Source organism: Neolamprologus brichardi, chromosome 16 (genome assembly GCF_056152115.1).
Source record: "Neolamprologus brichardi isolate AB-2024 chromosome 16, ASM5615211v1, whole genome shotgun sequence".
Taxonomy (NCBI): domain Eukaryota; kingdom Metazoa; phylum Chordata; class Actinopteri; order Cichliformes; family Cichlidae; genus Neolamprologus; species Neolamprologus brichardi.
Genome location: NC_142119.1, coordinates 32896380 through 32915381, shown reverse-complemented (window position 1 = coordinate 32915381; position 19002 = coordinate 32896380). Strand labels below are relative to the sequence as shown.

At 41.1% G+C, this 19002-nt stretch overlaps 1 protein-coding gene across 1 annotated transcript in view; it reads left to right on the top strand.

Moving 5' to 3' along the window:
• The window catches only part of pdia5 (protein disulfide isomerase family A, member 5), a 90592-nt gene that overhangs the window by 43205 nt on the left and 28385 nt on the right, over positions 1-19002 (top strand). Inside the window, exons 9-11 of the mRNA XM_087829914.1 lie at positions 2835-2926; positions 8694-8765; positions 11246-11382. Of these exons, the coding sequence (XP_087686040.1) occupies positions 2835-2926; positions 8694-8765; positions 11246-11382 (301 nt within the window). The remainder of the gene's footprint in view (positions 1-2834; positions 2927-8693; positions 8766-11245; positions 11383-19002) is intronic.

Here is a 19002-nt window from a genome sequence, read left to right as displayed (position 1 = left end):
GCCGATTATTAGCCCCTCCCTCGTGCTTTACTCTCGCGCTGCTCCGTGTGGCAAATCAAGCGCACCTCTCTGCATTTCGAACACGTGTCACAACAATTAAGAGCAGCGGTCTCCAACCTTTTTTGCGCCACGGACCGGTTTATGCCCGACAATATTTTCATGGACCGGCCTTTAAGGTGTCGCGGATAAATACAACAAAATAAAAGTAGTACCGGTACCGAAAAAAAGAAAATTTATTCATAACACACGTGAAAAGACCCAGGAAAACCGAGTAAACGATAAAAACGATAACAAAATAACGCTGAAAACCGATAAAAACCCTGAAAACTATACATTTCACACCTGAGCCTCAACTCTCGCGGCCCGGTACCAAACGACTCACAGACCGGTACCGGTCCGAGGCCCGGGGGTTGGGGACCGCTGATTAAAAGGACCCGAGGGAAGCTCGGAAAGCTAAGCAGAAGTTATTTGGAGAGGAGAGTGACTGCTGTTGGTTGAAAAGAGGTAAAAAAAAACTTCAGTGGTGTGGAAACATTATGGGTTCGCGGAGTCAGACGTGGATCAAGTAGACACAGTGTGTAAACTTTGCTACAGTGTCGTAGCTGCACCACAGAGCAACACTGCAAAGTTCACTAAACATAGATGTTTACATTTTTCATTTATTTTTTATATTGCAAACATTTGCACTGTTATCACTATTTGCACACTATTTTATATTATTTATTATTTATATTATCATTATTCAATACATTGTTATTGTTAAATAAATATCGTCAAATAATCGAGATCTCAATTTCAGTGAAAATAATCGTGATTATCATTTTTGCCATAATCGAGCAGCACTAAGAATAAATTAGATATGTGAGAGAGGAAGTTAATGAGAAAGATAATAAAGACAGTAAATAACAATAACAAATAATGTTTTTTAAAATATCAACATGATGATCACGGCACTGAGGTTGTGCTGAAAAATGACACTGTTGCCAATCAGGTGCTTTCTAGATCTGACGGTACTTCATCAAGTTCATGATTTTTGTTTCTGGAGCTTTAAACCACGAAGAGCCTCCACTGTGTTCTACAGATGGCTGTAGACACTCACTGTTGAGCCTGTCTACTGACTGACAATGATTTGAAACCAAAACTACTTCTTTGGATTCATTACTCCATCAGCCCTGTTGCCACTGATGTTCAGCCTTATCTCCCCGTTGCCTGTTTAATGCTGAAGGGATTCGTAGGTCTGTGCAAAGGCGCTTAACAAAGGAAAAACAACATCCCTCTGAAAATAGTCCGGTATAAGAATTGGACTGAAAATGAGTGAAAAAACATCCAATGTCTTAAGAAAACCTTTAGAAGATCTGTAGAAACCCTGGAGAAAGCCTGGCTGCTTGAAAGAAAAATAGAAATATCTAGGGACTAGGGATGGGTATCGTTTAGGTTTTATCCGATACCAGTACCAAACTGGTACTTTTGAAACGGTACCGGTGCTTAAACGGGGCTCAAACCGGTGCTTAAAGAATGGAGAACACAAACTTTGTCCAAAAACCTCTCATGTTCAGCTGTTTTTTTGTAGAAAGATAACAATGTTAGCCTTTTCTGCAGCTATGGGGCATATATGGTATCACTCTTGGCTGGAAGCAGCTTAAACAATGGAAAAACCACAAACTTTGTCCAAAAACCTCTCATGTTTAACTGTTTTCCACTTTTTCTTTGGTCATTTTAGCCTTTTTGGCCAGAGTGAAGGGAGTATCTGCCATCAAACAAGAAGACAGCCGCATGTAGCTATGATGATGTTTGCTAGTTCACCTTACATGCATTAATGTAATAACGTGGTTAGCCTACTCAACGTAAATTACACATGAACACCATTAAGCTACTCACGCAGAGAAGAACGGCTGCTGCTGCATCATCATCCTCATCATTTCTGCTACACTGGCAGGGCTAGGGGCCAGGACTCTCCTCTTCGGGTTTTTGGGGGATGTTGCTAACTCCAGGTCGATAACAGGCACCACACCCACCGTAGATGTGCTCGATGTGAGGTCTTGCAGCAAGCTATCAAATACGGCGCATTTCTCAGCTTTTGACAAAATGCTATGCGTCGCCAGGTGTTTCATCAGATTTGAGGTGTTACCTCCTTTGACAGCATCACAGTATCAGCTTAAAGCACTTGTTGCAGCTGCTGAGTTTGCATCTTTTGCTGTTAAGTACAGCCAGACTTTTGACCGCTTCGCCTTGGGCATTTTTAATCTGTAGCTCTGCTCTAAAAGAACGTACGTACCTGGACCCGCCTACTATCCTCGGAAACGTAAAATGATTGGCTGGAATCCAAAGTGTATCACAGCTCAGGAAAAAAAATGGCACTGGATACCGGTACCCATCCCTACTCAAGACTTTCACACAGTATTGTACTTCTAACAGTTAAAGTAATTTTCTGCTATGCTAGACATACCATGCTTAACAGTTCACATTTATCAAGTACACCGAGCGGGATCCTACACATATTATCTTTATGTGGGTGTCTGAAATAAATTGTGATTCCTTTTTTAATATAGCTCAGACAAATCATATTCTGTCTTTTCAATTAAAAAGTCAGCAAGAAGTTTATAGCGGTGGGTGTTTGATTACGGCCTGCTAATTAACAGTCATTGCACCTGTGTTGTTTCACAGTTCACACTTGAAGTAATCCATCTTTGTTCAGTTTGGAGCCCGCCGATGACGACTGACCTGTCTCGATGTTTGATGTTCCTGCTATTTCTTTTCTCTCTCTCCGCCGTCATTTTTCTTCACATCTTTGATGGCCTGTGTCTCATTTTCCCTTTCATATCATTTTTCTTAAGGTCCTAGCAGGAATGAATGTGCACCCAGCTGAATTCGACGGCCTCAAGCAGGAGTACGGTGTCAAAGGCTACCCAACCTTCTGCTACTTTGAGTGAGTCGAGTCCTCTCATCCGTTTCTTTTTAGGCTTAGTCCCTGACTTCCAAAGCTCAAAACATCAGAGTAGGGCCACTTCAAATAGAAAGTGCAGTCTCTGCCCATTTAAACAGCGAGCAGACATGATGGCAGCAGACTCGCAGCTTGCAAAGGTGACCCCTTAAGGTTTGCAGTTCTTTTTTCTGATGAAGTTTCTGATGAACTTTGGGATCCTCTGGCCTCATCTTTGAAAATATACACTCACAGGAGGTGGTTGCTACTGTCAGGGGATAAGGAGAACACATGGGTGTTGGTGTATGGTTAGCAGTGAAGTAAAACTGAAGGGATAATTAGTTGCTTGACCAAAAAAATAAAACAATTCTTGGCATTTAAAGTGTTTAAAGTCCTGCTTGAACATATATTTATTGCCACAGTCACTGAACCACTTTGCAAATGGGCACTAAAACATTCATCTGACGTCACTCTAGGGTACAGAGATATTGGCCACCAGGGATGCAAAGAAGTTTGGGCTTCGGTCTCACTAGATAAATGGCTCTGACTGTGAACTCATGGAGGCCCAGCTTCCACTCTCACAGCCTTCACTTAGAGGTTTGGGCCAGCTCATGGAGCCCATTGATCTTGAGTTGCAGTTCTTCATCATGTTGACAGTACATAACAAAAGTAACCGTGTCTTCCAAAAACGTTACTCTGTGTTGCACTGTGGTGTTTGAACAATCTCCATCAGTCAGTCACTCATTCCAGGACTGCACTGTTACCTTCCTCAGGGCAATTTCTTATATCCGTAGCCCCTTTAGGTCCACCACCCTTCACATCCCAGTGGCCATGCCATAGGGTGGGTAGTGCTGTGACAATGTATACTGATACAAAGGTGGATAATCATGTTAAACACCAAGAATATGTTTAATATGATCATCTCAGACACAGAGAGAAGCTCCACCTATTTGTTTTGTTTTGTTTTGTTTTTTGCGAGGAGCTACGGAAGAGAATTAGGGCCACTGGGGAAAAAGTGGGCATGTCTTATTTTTTCTTCTTTTACAGAATTCTGACTTTAATCTGAGAATTTCGACTTTTTCCTCCGAATTATTTTTTCTCAGAATTCTGACTTTTTTTTAGAATTCTGACTTTAATCTCAGAAATTTTGACTTTAACCCTCTGGGATCGCCGGATGCGCCGGCGCGTCAAAATCACACGTCCAATTTAAGACGACACAGCTACAAGATGCAGCGAGTCAGTCTCTATTTCAACTTGTGTTGAAAGACTTCAAACTATATACCAGTTTTTGAATTGTGTCAATGGGCCACGTAAAACCAGAGTTATGATTTAAAAAATACACGCAATGTTTTTTTCTGAACAAAACCGTGGTGTTTACAGCGGGAAGAACGGTAAAAACGGCGTTTTTCTACAGACAGCGCTAGCAAACACTCTCTGCTTGTGAGTGAAAAAAGAAAAAGAAAAAACACCCCTTCCCTGTTGGTGTTAGAGTTTACAGTTTTCAGCCAATCAAAAAAATGATAAGGTAACATGTGGGACTTGGTTGTTTAGGGAGAAGGGGAAGTTTTTAGGAGTGACACCCGTGACGGAATGCGGGCGAGTGAAAGAAAGAGAAAGAGCAAGTTTTCATATGTGAGACATTAGTGACGTTTAGCGTGTTTGGAGGCTGTAGTTAGTATGTTGTGTAGTTATTGTTTTGTATTGTGTGTCAGTTACACTGCTGAATTTCATATTTTCTCCAAAAAAAGCCGTCAAAGGCAGATTCCAGTGTAAACGCTGTTCCCACATGGAAAACTGGACTGATGCACCTCCTGCTGTCAGACCTGCAGGTTTAAGGCCTGTGGTGTTCTCCTCTGTCTTATACTGAACACAAACTACATTTTTTGGACTGGCACAAATAATTTGTGTGCCTTCTTATTTGATGCAAAACACCTGATTGTTCTGTAAATAGATTTAAATGGTTATATAAAAAACGCCTGAAGCCTTGGCTGCATTTTTAGGTAAATAGTACCATATAACTTTGTTTGCAAAACTTGTGCAAAATTTTTCGAAATGTACAATTTCTATTTACATTTCAAGTTATGAAAATGATTCGTTAAACATGTTTGTGGGTTTTACAGTAAAAAATATAACTTTTTTCTACTCGGATTTTGAATTTTTTGTCTGAATTTAGATCAACTGTTGTAATATAGTATGCCAAAAAGGAAAAAATAACTCAAATTTCAGATATTTGAGGTTGTGCTGAAAATAATGATACCAAACAAGGCAAGAAAAACATATTTTAAAGGTGAGATATAGGGGTAAAATCAAAAGTAGTCAAAAACGGCCAATTATACCCTGGACCCCAGAGGGTTAATCTCAGAATTCTGACTTTTCTCTCAGAAATTTTGACTTTAATCTCAGAATTCTGACTTTTCTCTCAGAAATTTTGACTTTAATCTCAGAATTCTGACTTTTTCCTCCGAATTATTTTTTTCAGAATCCTGAGATTAAAGTCAGAATTCTGACTTTTCTCTCAGAAATTTTGACTTTAATCTCAGAATTCTGACTTTTTCCTCTGAATTATTTTTTCTCAGAATCCTGAGATTAAAGTCAGAATTCTGACTTTAATCTCAGGATTCTGGAAAAGAAGAAAAAAAAGACGTGCCCACTTTTTTTTTTCAGTGGCCGTAATCCTCTTCCGTAAGGGGCATCCAATCAGGAGAAAATCATCTTAAATGGCGATGAATCACAATGTGTTATTGTGCAGGCTCATGATAGGATGGTTTTGGTTTGTGAATCATGGATAAACTTCTTTTGTAGAGTCCGAGAATAAAAATGTGGAGCCAGAAAATTAGCATAACGGGTCCACTTAAAGCTAATATTCAAGCATAACAGAGAAATGTTGCGTTGCCTACTTTGTCTTAATAAAAAAAAGTGAACTGAGTAACTTAAGGTTTCTTCGGACAGTTTCGACAGGGCTTATTTAGTTAATGTGAGATTGTAGTTACCTGTCATTGGAAGGCTTATGATCCAGAAAGTCATTTGCGTATGTAGTAGAGAAGATCTATGACTTTCAAGGGTCGTTTGGACTTTAAACGCTGCTCGAGGGCCAAATAAAATATTATGAGGCAGAATTTTTAAGCACAAACTCTGATTGCCTAATTCACCGGCTTGCCCTGTAACAGTAAGTGAGTAAAGTTTAGCTCTTAAACCGGACAGCCCTTCATTATTTCAGCCTCCTGTCTTCACAAACACGGCCCTCTGATGTGAAGCAAGCCATTGCATTGTTTCACACAGCGCCGTTGTCTGCGCGAAGACTGCCTCTGGTCCTAATAAAGGCAGCGTTTTAAATTATTAAAACGGTCGACTAAGTAAATGCTTTTAATATGCTGTAGCAGAGTTTTTTTGTTATCTTTAACAACACCTTAAGGCCACATGTGACATTGATTTAGCACTCTCTTTTAGGTGTTGCAGAAATGTATGCTGCTGGCAATCTGATAACTTCAGATTACTGCTCAGCGCTAGTGTCCAAATATGAATAGACACACAAAATCACAGCTTGCGGCCACATACGCAGCAGGAATAGAGAGTGTGACTGATAGTGTTTGTTAATGCAGACACCCCCACCCCCACCCCCACCCAGCTGGAGCCTCTCTGCACTGTCCACATATTTACAGTGTTGTTAACTAAGTGCTCCCACTCTGTTCTCTGCTTGTTTTGGGTTTTTTTTTTAAAATATGTTTGCATTTTTTTTCTTGCAATAGACACCTGGAAGGAAAAGCAGCGAAATTATGTCATGCAGCGAAGGTCAGCTGGGGGTCAAGCCCGTAGGCATCGCTGTTTTGTGGGGCACGCCCTAAATATGAGGCTACTGGGGTGCCACCGTGCTCTGCTTCTTTATGTCTCCTGCACTGGCTTTATCATCCCTGTTTCCACATTAAACACTCTCTCATTCCAGTCTGGCCTTTTAATTAGACCAGGACTGATTAAGTGCCTCTGTGGTTAGTGTGTGTGTGTAGGCTCTTGCCTTCTTCCTGTTTGTGTGCACTTCTTTCTATCTCGTGTGTGTACTGTGTGTGTTTGACCAGCACACTTGTGTGTAGCTGAGCCGGAGCCAGTCCGTTAGCCGCGAGTGCATTAGTGTCAGCACACGGCTAGCTAACGACCATCCGAGCCCATTGGCTTCAGTAATGAGCCCCTCACTGATAAACAGCAGCTAATCACTGCAGGGTAAATCAGCATCAGCACCGTCGGAGTTATCTCTCCATTGCACCCGTTTGCAAGACCCAAGTTTTCAAGGTCTTTTAGGTTTTCAGTTACACAGATTAAGAAAGCTTACTCTCCCAGAGTTACAGCACACCTCAAGTTCCTGTCGAATATTCAAACAAAAACCTGGAAGTCTTTCGGCTCCTTTGTCCTTGCCGCGTCCTTTTACGCAAATGCTAGAGACTGTTGGCTAAATGACATTTATTTTAAATTTCCTCTTTTTTTTTTTACAAGGTTTCGGTGTACTTTACAGCAGCAGAGATAAAGCAAGTGAATATAGAGTCGGTCATAAATCTCGCTGATTGAATTCCAAGCAGCCAATCTGTGCCGCAGAAGTCGGGTTACTTAAGATGCAAGTTTTAAGCTCCAAATCCACAGAGCATAATCATGCATCACCTTTTAATAGTGTCCGCTCTGTATTTGGGGGGCTGTAACTGCAGTAGTCACCACCTTCTGTGTTTTCAAAATCACCCTGCCCAGAGCCAGTAACTACCCACATTGATCCTTCGACATTGGGCTGAGCCGCCATGTCCGCTTCCCAGCCTTGGTTTAGTCACGGTGAATGCAGTAGATAAACTCATTGCTATGAAGAAAATCTGCTTAGGTTTTGAATCTGTCTTTCAGACCGCGGGGCTGAAGAGAGGCCTCGAGCTCATTTCAAATGCATTACGTCGGGTCACTTGCATTCCTTATGTGCACTTTTTAAGCTGAACTTCAAGACAGAGAAAAGAAATTTCAATCTTGTTAAAATTTTTGTCAGAGACGCAGCTCTCTGAAACATTTCCTTCTGGCTTTGAACTGGTTGCGAAAGGCCCGACCCAGCTTTGTCAGAGACTCTCGGTGCCATCATAACTGTTTTGTTTTAAAGATCCTGTCGCACATGACCTGGACTACTGCGACATGACTTTTTTCAGTCCTGACTGAGATGTTGTTTCAGCCTCATCTAACAAGAACTGCTGATCAAAAGATGCATCCCAGAAAATAAGTCTTTGTTTTCATTTTGACTCAGTTTTAGCTTGAAAAACATCCAAAAACGATCCAAAAGTTCAGTATTTGTTCGTTTTTTTAAAAGAAAAACCTTTGTAAGTTTTATATGTCAGTTTCTTTCCAAATAACTGAAAACAGCACTTATTGTTTACACATTATTATCAAAGTAATACCGCATGCATAGAATCAATAAATCTGATATAAACTGCTTAAAAGATTTGCAGACTTTGCCTTAAAATAAGCTTTTTTCTCCATCTCATAAGTCCAAAAGCAAAGCAAGCTGAACACACTGACCATTAGTATTGAGCATTTAAGAACTGCTGGTGATGATTTTCAGAAGGCATGTTTTGGGTGGGGTGTGTTTTTAAAATGAAATGCAGTAATGTTGCTGTAATGCAAGTTGTGTTTACAAAAAGCATCAAATGACAGACGTCTTTGGCAGTGGTTTTCAAACTCGCATTGCCAAGTCGTCATTCTGCCCGTTGCTGAAGTCTGCTTTCAGAGACGATCTGGTTTTCATGCTCCTTTGGTCTCCTAGGAAGGGGAAGTTCCTTCACCACTACGAGAACTACGGCGCCACAGCCAAGGACATTGCAGACTGGTTGAAGAAGTAAGTATGGTCGCTGTCACTTCATCTACTGACGATTTTAAGTAGGACCAAGCAGAGGCTCGAAGACGTCCGGAGGAGTTTTAACTAGGGATGCAACGATACCAATTTTTTCAAACCGATACGATACCGATACTTGGATCTGAGTACTTGCTGATACAGAGTACAAAAACCGATACTTCTACCACACACACACAAATGCAATGAATTGGAAGACAGGTTTTATTTTATTCTCTGCCGATAAAAAATAATATCTTAATAAAAATGACCACAAAAAAATTTCAAGTGAAAAATAAGCACTTCTGTTAAATTATTGCGGAGTCTCGACATTGTAATTTAACAGAATATCACTGAACTATTGGCACTGTCTCTAGGGGATGTCCCCCTAGTGGCCAATCTAAAAAACTACAACAAAAATGACAAGCCACCCTCTGATTAATGAAATAAGTTGGTATCGGTTCATGGTATCGGTTAACTTTCACGAGTATGAGTACACACACATTTTACAGTATCGGCCCCGATACCCGATACCGGTATCGGGTACTGGTACCGATACCGAATACCAGTATCGCTATCGGTGCATCCCTAGTTTTAACTAATATAAAAAAGACACGATGAAGCTTCTGAACTCAAGTCTACTTTCTGCCTCTAACAAGTACCCCCCCACCACAAACACAAACACACACACATCTTAAATGTCAGGCATCACCTTTTCCTTTTGCTGTGCTCTTTCTCACAAACGCTCTTCTCTCTGCTCACCCTGACTCACCTTGCCACAGTGTCATCAATCTACACCTGCTCGCTTCCTGTCTCATTTTTCTTTCTCACCTTGGCTCACACTCTGCCCGTAACCCCTCCGTCTCTTACTGGCAGGAAAGTCGCAACTGTCCACAGGCCTGCAGCCAGAGGGCACGGAGCAAGGCTTTCACAGCTATCGCAGGAAACGGAGCGAGACTGGCAGGGGATGTACTCCGTGTGCCTCTGGGCTCTTTGGGCTCTTATTAGCCCAGAGGCAGAACTCACCATCCCCACTCCTAGACTTTGACTAACTTGTTTATTTAGGACTCGGAGACTGATTTAAAAGCAGTGAGCCAGCTGGCTAAAAAGTCTAATTGCAGCTTATATTTGAGTAAAAAGTTTGTTACCTTAATATGCACAATATGACTGAATTAATATATTAAATCTGATTAATTTTAAACTAATCATGTCCTTAAATGTGCTGCACACAACCACCACAGCACATAGAAGCTAGTCTCCAGGCGCTTCACATAATAAAAGTAAGAGTTTAGAGTATTTTAGGGAAGCAGAGTGTGTAAGCACTTGATGACAGTGGGGAGGAAAATCTCTTTTTAACTTGAGCAGAAGCAGGCTTCACCAGTGTAGCTGATTTTCACAGGAATATGTTCCATATGGTTTAAAAAGAAAGAAAAGAAAGAAAGTGGAAAAAGCCTCTCCTGCAAGCACCATTACATTTGCAGTTTTTTTTCTTTTTCTTCATCTGAGATGCTGCACGAAAACGAAAAAAGAGGGTGTTTGAAGTAAACAGTGCTCAGAGATTTTTCCAGAATAGTCTATTGTCCTCTTCCTGTAGCACTTTTAGCCGCTGATTTATTTTTCTTTTCTCATTTATCAGCCAAACTTCACATCCTAAACTTTGTTCAGATTCAGCTGTCTCCGATTTTTTTTTAACACCCACCTCGGTAGCTTTCTGCGCTCTTTTCTCACTGGACTGAAAAATGCCCTTTGCTGTTTGCACTGACGGGATTCCTACACCTGCCGTAATGAATACAAGTATTTTGCCAGCAAGAGCAGTTGCAGTCAGAAGCTGTACTGAAGCTACTCTGTTGAATTAGTGAAGCTGCTTCCTTTTGTACACTCCGCTTTAGTCTCTTGACCTCAGCTTGGTGCGCAGTCTGAATTTGTTCGTCGAAAGTGTAGCGTCAAGAATAAAAAAAGTGGACACAGAAGGAGAGGTAAGAGTCGGTATCCTTGGCGATTATATCTGTCGTCTGATAAATCTTAAGTGTTATCACTCCCTGATAAACCTTGATCCAGAGCTTTTTATATATCACAGCTGTGTATTAGATCGTTGACGTTGCTGGAGGCTTGTTTTTAGCACTCGGTTTTCACTGTTCTGCTGTTGTTAAATATATCGGCCTCGCTGGCTTCAGTGTACTGGCTCAGGCCAGAGCGTGTAACGATGAGGAAACGCTGCAGAGGAGGGCCGTGTATAACAGTGAGTGTTTATGCTGTAGCCACATCCACTGGTTCTTGGAACTGGAGCAGTGTGCTCCACCACAAAGGTGGGGCTGCTTTTGTCCAGATGTGTGTTTTTGTGACATACTGGGTGGAGTGTGGGCTGCAGCTGCGTCTGATTATATTTAATTTTCCTTTACACAGATTACACATAAGCTGGACTGTCTCTGCTTTTCAGGCTCACCTCTGTTGCCCTTGTTGTCCCTCCACCCCCCTTCCTGTTTTAGTCCTCAGCCCCCCCAGCCGAAGACCCCTGAAGTCCCCTGGTCAGAGACAGACTCTGCGGTCTTCCACCTGTCCGATGAGTCCTTTGACAGCTTCCTGGAGGAACATCCTGCTGCCCTGGTCATGTTTTACGCCCCTTGTGAGTAAAAGAGCAAAAGAGCACGGCCTATATTTATCAACTGCTACACGTAAAATATTGTTATGTAAATTATACACCTTTTTCCCCACTACGAGCCGTTTTAAATTTAAGCGAGGTCCAGAGTTCTTTTAAACTGGTTGAGGGTGATGTAATCGCTCGTGTTACAACTGAGGGGTTCGTAAAAGTTACTTCAGCACTCAGTGAAGCACTTTTTCTTTCTTTTTGGTGCTTTCTTTCGCTCAGTGTTTGATCAGTATTGGACCATCAGTTAATTATAGCGTTTATACGATGGCAAAACTTTTGTTTGTTTGTTTGTTTTGGCCCAAAGAACCCAAAGAAGTTAAATATTTCACACTTTTAGCCGTCGTGAAGATAGCTCCGCCTCTCTTCGAGCTGGTGTGTTAGGGTCGGGGGCAGCTGTCTCTCACTTGCTGCAGAGATGCACCCTGGGTACAGACAGAGTGGCAGAGGGAATTAACCGTTAAGCACTGCGGTTACACTCGACTCCCTTCAATTCTGACGATACGCTTTGCCAGAAAAGTTTTTTGCTTGTAAAGGGCAAACATGAGCAGTCTGTCAAAACATCTAGCAAAAAGTCCAACGGACACAAAGGCACAGTTGTCAGAGGGCTAGCTTGCGTTTCCTTTCTCGTTGCTATAGTTACTGTAGGATGTGTATGCTAAACAGCCCAGAGCAGCCCACACCTTGTTTACTGATTTTACAAACGTAGGTTAATGATTAAAAATAACCACAATAAGTAATCGAAGTTGAAGTAATCTAATCGAAAGTAATCTTCCTGCGCAGTAAGGTCAGACGCGCAGATTTAATCTGCCCTGACAAACAGCTAACTCCCCTGCTCACTGTTTCTCATGAAAATGTAACAAAATATCAACACTTGGGAGAAAGAGCATACATATGGACACATTCCACATTTGACATTAAGGAAAATAAGAAGCTTTGTAAAGCGTGTGGATTTTAACATTTTATAGTTTAGTCTACTATAATCATACTTATACGGTGGCTCTGAGAGGCTAAACGGACTGCAAATTAAGAAAACACCAACAATAAGAAAAATGCTGCAAAAGCAAACAAAACACAACGGAAATAAGAAAAACGGAAACAGGAGAAAAGAAAACAAAAACGGAAAAAATGGAAATAGGAAAAAACATATTTCCAAAAGCATAAGGGAATTGTTTCTGGGGAGAGAATAACCTGACGGACCAGTTGCAGGAACCAAAATATGCTAAGAATTGTGCTGGGAGACAGTGAAGTGGAAGATCTATCATTTTTCAATTCAATTCAATTTTATTTATATAGCGCCAAATCACAACAAAAGTCGCCTCAAGGCGCTTCATAGATACAGAGAAAAACCCAACAATCATATGACCCCCTATGAGCAAGCACTTTGGCGACAGTGGGAAGGAAAAACTCCCTTTTAACAGGAAGAAACCTCTGGCAGAACCAGGCTCAGGGAGGGGCGGGGCCATCTGCTGTGATTGGTTGGGGTGAGAGAAGGAAGACAGGATAAAGACATGCTGTGGAAGAGAGACAGAGGTTAATAACAGATATGATTCAATACAGAGAGGTCTGTTAACACATAGTGAGTGAGAAAGGTGACTGGAAAGGAAAAACTCAATGCATCATGGGAATCCCCCGGCAGCCTACGTCTATTGCAGCATAACTAAGGGAGGATTCAGGGTCACCTGGTCCAGCCCTAACTATATGCTTTAGCAAAAAGGAAAGTTTGAAGCCTAATCTTAAAAGTAGAGATAGTGTCTGTCTCCCGAATCCAAACTGGAAGCTGGTTCCACAGAAGAGGGGCCTGAAAACTGAAGGCTCTGCCTCCCATTCTACTTTTAAATACTCTAGGAACAACAAGTAGGCCTGCAGAGCGGGAGCGAAGTGCTCTAATAGGGTGATATGGTACTACAAGGTCATTAAGATAAGATGGGGCCTGATTATTTAAGACCTTGTATGTATTTTTGTGAGGAAAGAACAGATGAGAGGTCAGTGTGTTAGCCTGACTATTAGCCTAAAAATCCAGTAGTATATGAATCATGAGATTAAAACACACTTACCTAGCATGTTTTGGTTCCTGGAACTGGTCCGTCAGGTTGTTGTCTCCCCCTTTTGCAGTGTTTTTCTTATTGCTGGTGTTTTCTTAAGTTGCAATCCGTTTGGCCTCTCAGGGCCACCGTATACTTAGTTGATTAAAACTGAAGTAATTCAAACTGAAACTAAATGACATTTTACACTAAAGCCTCAGTCCAAGTTAACTCTGCACTCAGTCGCTTAAAGTCACTGAATGTCATTGACTTTCTCTAGTCTTGGGTTGCCCCGTTCCTGCTAGCTGTTAGCTGCTTTCTTTATGGTTTCCCCTTATGGGGGTTTGTTAAAGTACTGAATTGATAAAAATGATACCAGTCTGGAAAGACTTAGATTCTCTCTAAAAGGTTCTATTAGGGAATTTAACAAAATCTGGAAATCACTTCTCTTGTTGGTGGACACCATTACTCTACTTCCTGAGTCTGAAGTGAACTGAGCAAAGCTACATTATAATGTTGTTTTTTTTGTTTTCTTTTGTTTTCTTTTGTTTTTTTTAAATCTTATTTATACCATATCTATTTTTTTTCCTTTTGTTTTGTTTGGTCCGTTCTCTGCTTTTGTTTTCTCTGTTTTTGCTTTGTTTGTTTATATTTTGCAGGGGGGGGGTGTTTTTTTGTTTGTTTGGGTTTTTTTTGTTTGTTTTTTGTGTGTGTGTGGGCAGAGACTGGTTCTCTGCAGTGTCTTGTCTAGTGTGGACCTGGTAGGGGGAGAATTCGGGTTGGGGGGTTGGAGGGTATAATGGACATACAACTGTTCTGGAATCAAGATTGACTTTGCTGTTGCTAACTTTGTATGTCATTGTTGAAATCAATAAAACAAAGTTGGAAATGTAAAAATGATACCGGTCAGAGTAGAAGAACCAGTAAAATCTTCACAAAATCCCCGTCTCAGTGGAAACTAGTAACATTTGTAGGAAGGGTCGTTGTTGAGGCTGTTATTGAACGTGGTCCCATGAAAAGATGGAGTTTAGCCCATGATGGTCGTAGTGAAGGAATCGTTAATGTAACCAAGTCAGATAATACAGCACATGTGGTACTTGTATATATTCATACATGGAGCGAATGATTTCAGCAGCCTGTCAGAGGAGCTCCTCGTTCCTTCCTGCACTGGATAACATTGTGCTCTCGCACGTCCTCTTGGGTCAAACTGTTGTTTAGTCACATAAGTAACATCACTGTTTGACTGTCATGCTCAGTATTAACAATCAGCTGGATGAAGTAACCGAAGGCCGATTGAAAAATGGAAAACAAACTCAAAGACAAAGAGGCTGCAGTAAGTTTCGCTCTTTTGCCCGGCTCGCTCGCACACAAGCTCATCTTCGCAAACCAACACTTCATTGTTTCCATGTGGCTGACATAAGCCTGCTTGTCATCTTTATTCACGCAACATACTTCTGTTGTTACACAGAACTTTGTAAACATGCCAGTTTTCTGTTCAGTAGCTTAGATCCCAGATTGCTTTGCTTGTGTGAAGCCCTCCTGCGTGTGAGGGGAGGCCAAAAATAGCTTTTGTATGTTGGTAAATGTATCACACGCATTTTTTTTTAAATAATGGAAATTTATTCAATTTGATTTGACTGTTTTTGACCTTTTTGTGGTTTTTTTTAGCTACCTGTATGCTTTGGATCACATCACCACCTCCTGCTGTTTACCCCTGTACTCTCTTTCTTCTCTGTAGCTGCTGCCCTCCCTCTGTTCTCATTTTAGACTCGCCTCTGTTAAAATAAACGAATCAGTATAAATAGGATCCTTTAAACTTAGCTTTAACTATAACAAGGATTCATTTCTTTCACATTTGATCTGATACTTGCTGCAGAGCTTCATACCACGTGGTTGCTGGGAGCACTGCACTCAGTCCAAAGGGCAAACGGGACCCCCAGCTGTGATTAAAAACATATCCATGATGCTAACACTGCGGGTGGACCCGCTACATCCCCCGTCTCGTCATTCCCTGCTAAAACTCAGTAATATTTTGCAATACTAAACCCTGTATTTAAATTAACTCTAGCAGTTTCACTAAAGAACTATTGATGCACACGAGTATAGACAAAAAGCATTTGCATTGCACTGCAGCTGCAAACCTTGAATATGGACACTTACTGTGCAAGTCTGGGTTCGAGTTGGCGTTTACAACTAAACTGCTTGATTGCTTTGATCTCTTTAATGCTTTTAAATGTGTACATTTCCACAGACACACTCCATACTTTTGTAGTAGTTTTTAGTTTTCCCAGAAGAGTGTAAACTGTCAAACCTATAGAAAACAGGGATGAGTTGCCATTAAAGATGCTAATATAGTTTTCTCAATTGTGTAATTTAGATAAGGGTTAATGCTAGGGATGTAACGATACCAATTTTTACAAACTGATACTTGGATCTGAGTACTTGCCGATACAGAGTACAAAAACCGATACTTCTACCACACACACACACACACAAGCCTCTGTTATTTTAACTGCCCGTGGATTTTCTCTTGACATTTTTCTTCGCTTTTCCAAAACCTGAGTTAAAGTTGGCTGTTCTGGTCCACACTGCTGACATTTTGTTTAGCCTAGCTACAGCAGCCTCCAGTTTCTCTTTTTTATCTGGAGCCGCCAGTCTCACTCGCCTAACCCTGTGCCTGTTTAGCGCGGGATGTCCCCCTAGTGGCCAATCTAAAAACTACAACAGAAATGACAAGCCACCCTCTGATTAATGAAATAAGTTAGTATCGGTTCATGGTATCGGTTAACTTTTACGAGTATGAGTACACACACATTTTACAGTATCGGCCCCGATACCGATCGGTGCATCCCTAGTTAATGCAAAGCATACGTGTCAACACAAGCTGTGTATGAGGTATGATAATACAGGTCATAAGTAATTATTCCAGGACTCCAAACATTAAAATGGAAGCAGTGCTGCAGTCCTGAGACTTCCTGTGTGGCTGTTCTGTTTAGATCCTTCCTTTCTGTCTACCTACACATGCGCCAATACTGGATAACTCCAGTGTTTCAAAACAATGGAAGGTAGATTTGGAGAGCAAAACGGGTGATAAGTGAAAAAGTGTTTTGGGTGTGCTGTATTTTGGCATGCACCACAGTTCACGTTCCCTTTCCCTAAACCCTTGAGGTTACAGGAAAATATGGCGTTGACAGCGTCATCCTGGGGGATGAATTCACAGAGCATAATTAACAAAATTAGGAAAAAACAAGGTGCATATGGACCCTGCAGGCTCTATTGTTGTGTCTTTAGCTTGTAGCCAGAGACAAAGCCCTCATATAAATATATATATTTCAATATATATAAATAAAAGTTGATTTCTCCTTTATCCATCGGCTTTCTCCCATTTGTCTGGGACTGGGTCATGGAGGTAGTTGCCTAAGCAGAGAAGCCCACATCTCCCTCTGCCAGCAGAGAGATTTCATCTTTCCAGTGTTTCTTGGGTCATCGCAGGTCTTTGCTGGCTTGGAACATCTCGCCCAGGAGATGCCCAAAAGCCATCCTAGTTTCAGCTGGCTCCTTTCGATGTGGAGGAGTAGCGAGTCCATTCTTAGTCCCTCGAGATGACCAGAGATGGGCAGTAACGCGTTACTTGTATCTGATTACTTTTTTAAAGTAACGAGTAAAGTAAGGGATTACTATCGCAAAAACGGTAATTAGATTACCGTTACTTTCCCGTAGGAACGCTGCGTTACTGCGTTACTAAAACAGTGTTTTTTTTGCGAGAATGTCTCATGACAGTGACGTAAGCGAGTGCGACGTTCGTGAGAACAGCTGTGTGCAGATCAACAATGGATCATATATCGAGTGCAGAGAGAGTATGAGCGTGCAGCGTTTAAAGCGTGGAAGTACTGACCTTACTTTGAGTTTGATTCCATAAAAAGTGACAAAAACATTAGTGTCCGTTGTGCGTGGGAAGAAAACTTCTTTTTACAGCGAAAAAAACCCCTAAACTTCCAAACAAGCACCGAGTAGCTACGACGTAATGGGAAACTCACAGAGAAACTCGTGGATTCTTCCACTGACCGCTGCAGCACACCTGCACCAGGGTAAACCTCCGCCTACCCCACTCCTGCTTTACAGGTGAAAATAGAGCAACAGGACCGCTAGTCTTTGACTTTATTTATTTTCTGCTGTGTTTTACTTGCATCTATTTGAAAGACTGAGTGTAAACACAAAAAAATATTTTATTTTATGTGCTGGAATGTGCAGAAAATAAGTTTAAATATTAAACTAATTTCTTCAAGTCAGAGAATGTTGCATATAATTAAATTTTTGCTTGAAGTTAAAAGATTAAAACTAATAAAACAAGTTAAAAAAAAAGAGACTTTTCCATTTGATTACATTTTGTATGATGGATTATGCAGAAAAAGTAGAATTGGGCTGAAAGATCTATCACTTTATCACCTATTCAGGTTGTAAATCGTGTTTTTAATAAGTAACTAAGTAATTAATTGCTTTTGAAAATAAGTAATCAGTAAAGTAACAGGATTACTTTTTGGGGGGAAGTAATCAGTAATTAGTTACTGATTACTTTTTTCAAGTAACTTGACCAACACTGGAGATGACTGAACTATTCATCCCATCTCCAAGAAGAAAGCCAAGTGCCCTTCAGAAAAAACAGTTTCCACTACTTGTATCCACGATTTTAGTCTTGTGGTCACTACCCAAAGCTCGTGATCATTGCCTCAGAATTAGAGGCGCTAATGCACCAGAGTGAACTCGACTCCACCACCTGTTGAAGCCAACAGAACTGAATCATCTGCAGACATGCAAGTGGTCAAAGCTTAGAAGCTGGTCAGACTTCATGGTAGCTGGGCTTGAAGTGGTCCAGAGAAACAAGAGACAATGACATTTTTTTATTTGTTTTATTGTTATTATTGTTATTTTAATGGGCAGAGTCCTGGGACTTCATTGATTATACATGTTTGACTTGAATTAATGACTTTTCAAGCAGGTTTTATTTGATTGTCAGAGAAGAACAGTTGAAACTTCCGGTTTCTGTCTTTTGCTGAGGAGGAAAGCTGAAGAGCGCAGTCTTACCTGGGTTTTTGCATTTATATTGAATTGCCTATTCAGGCTTAAAGCTGCAATAAACGCTCATATTTTTGCTTTTATTGATATTTACTAAAGCGTCAGACACCATGGATTACCCAACATAGATTCAGGAATTATTTTTATTGTCTTTAGTTTGTGGAGTTGTTTAAGTAAGAAAATGCTTTTTCTTTCTTTTTTAACCCTGAGTGTGCACAACAGCGCTAAAAGCAGACTAATCCTCCCTCTCCAGATGTGGTGTCAAAGCTTCACAGATGCTTGTGCTGCACTTGACTCACCCTGTGGACAGCAGCCAGTCACCCACACACACTCCAATCAAGGGCAGTCGGCTGAAACAAGTGGCATCAAACATTTCCAGCTCGCACACGCGCACATACCTGTGACACATCAAATGCATATTTCACACCGTGACAAAACATTTATTACACACAATTACACAATCGCACACACAGCATTGGAGCTTCGGTGCAGTTTCTTAATG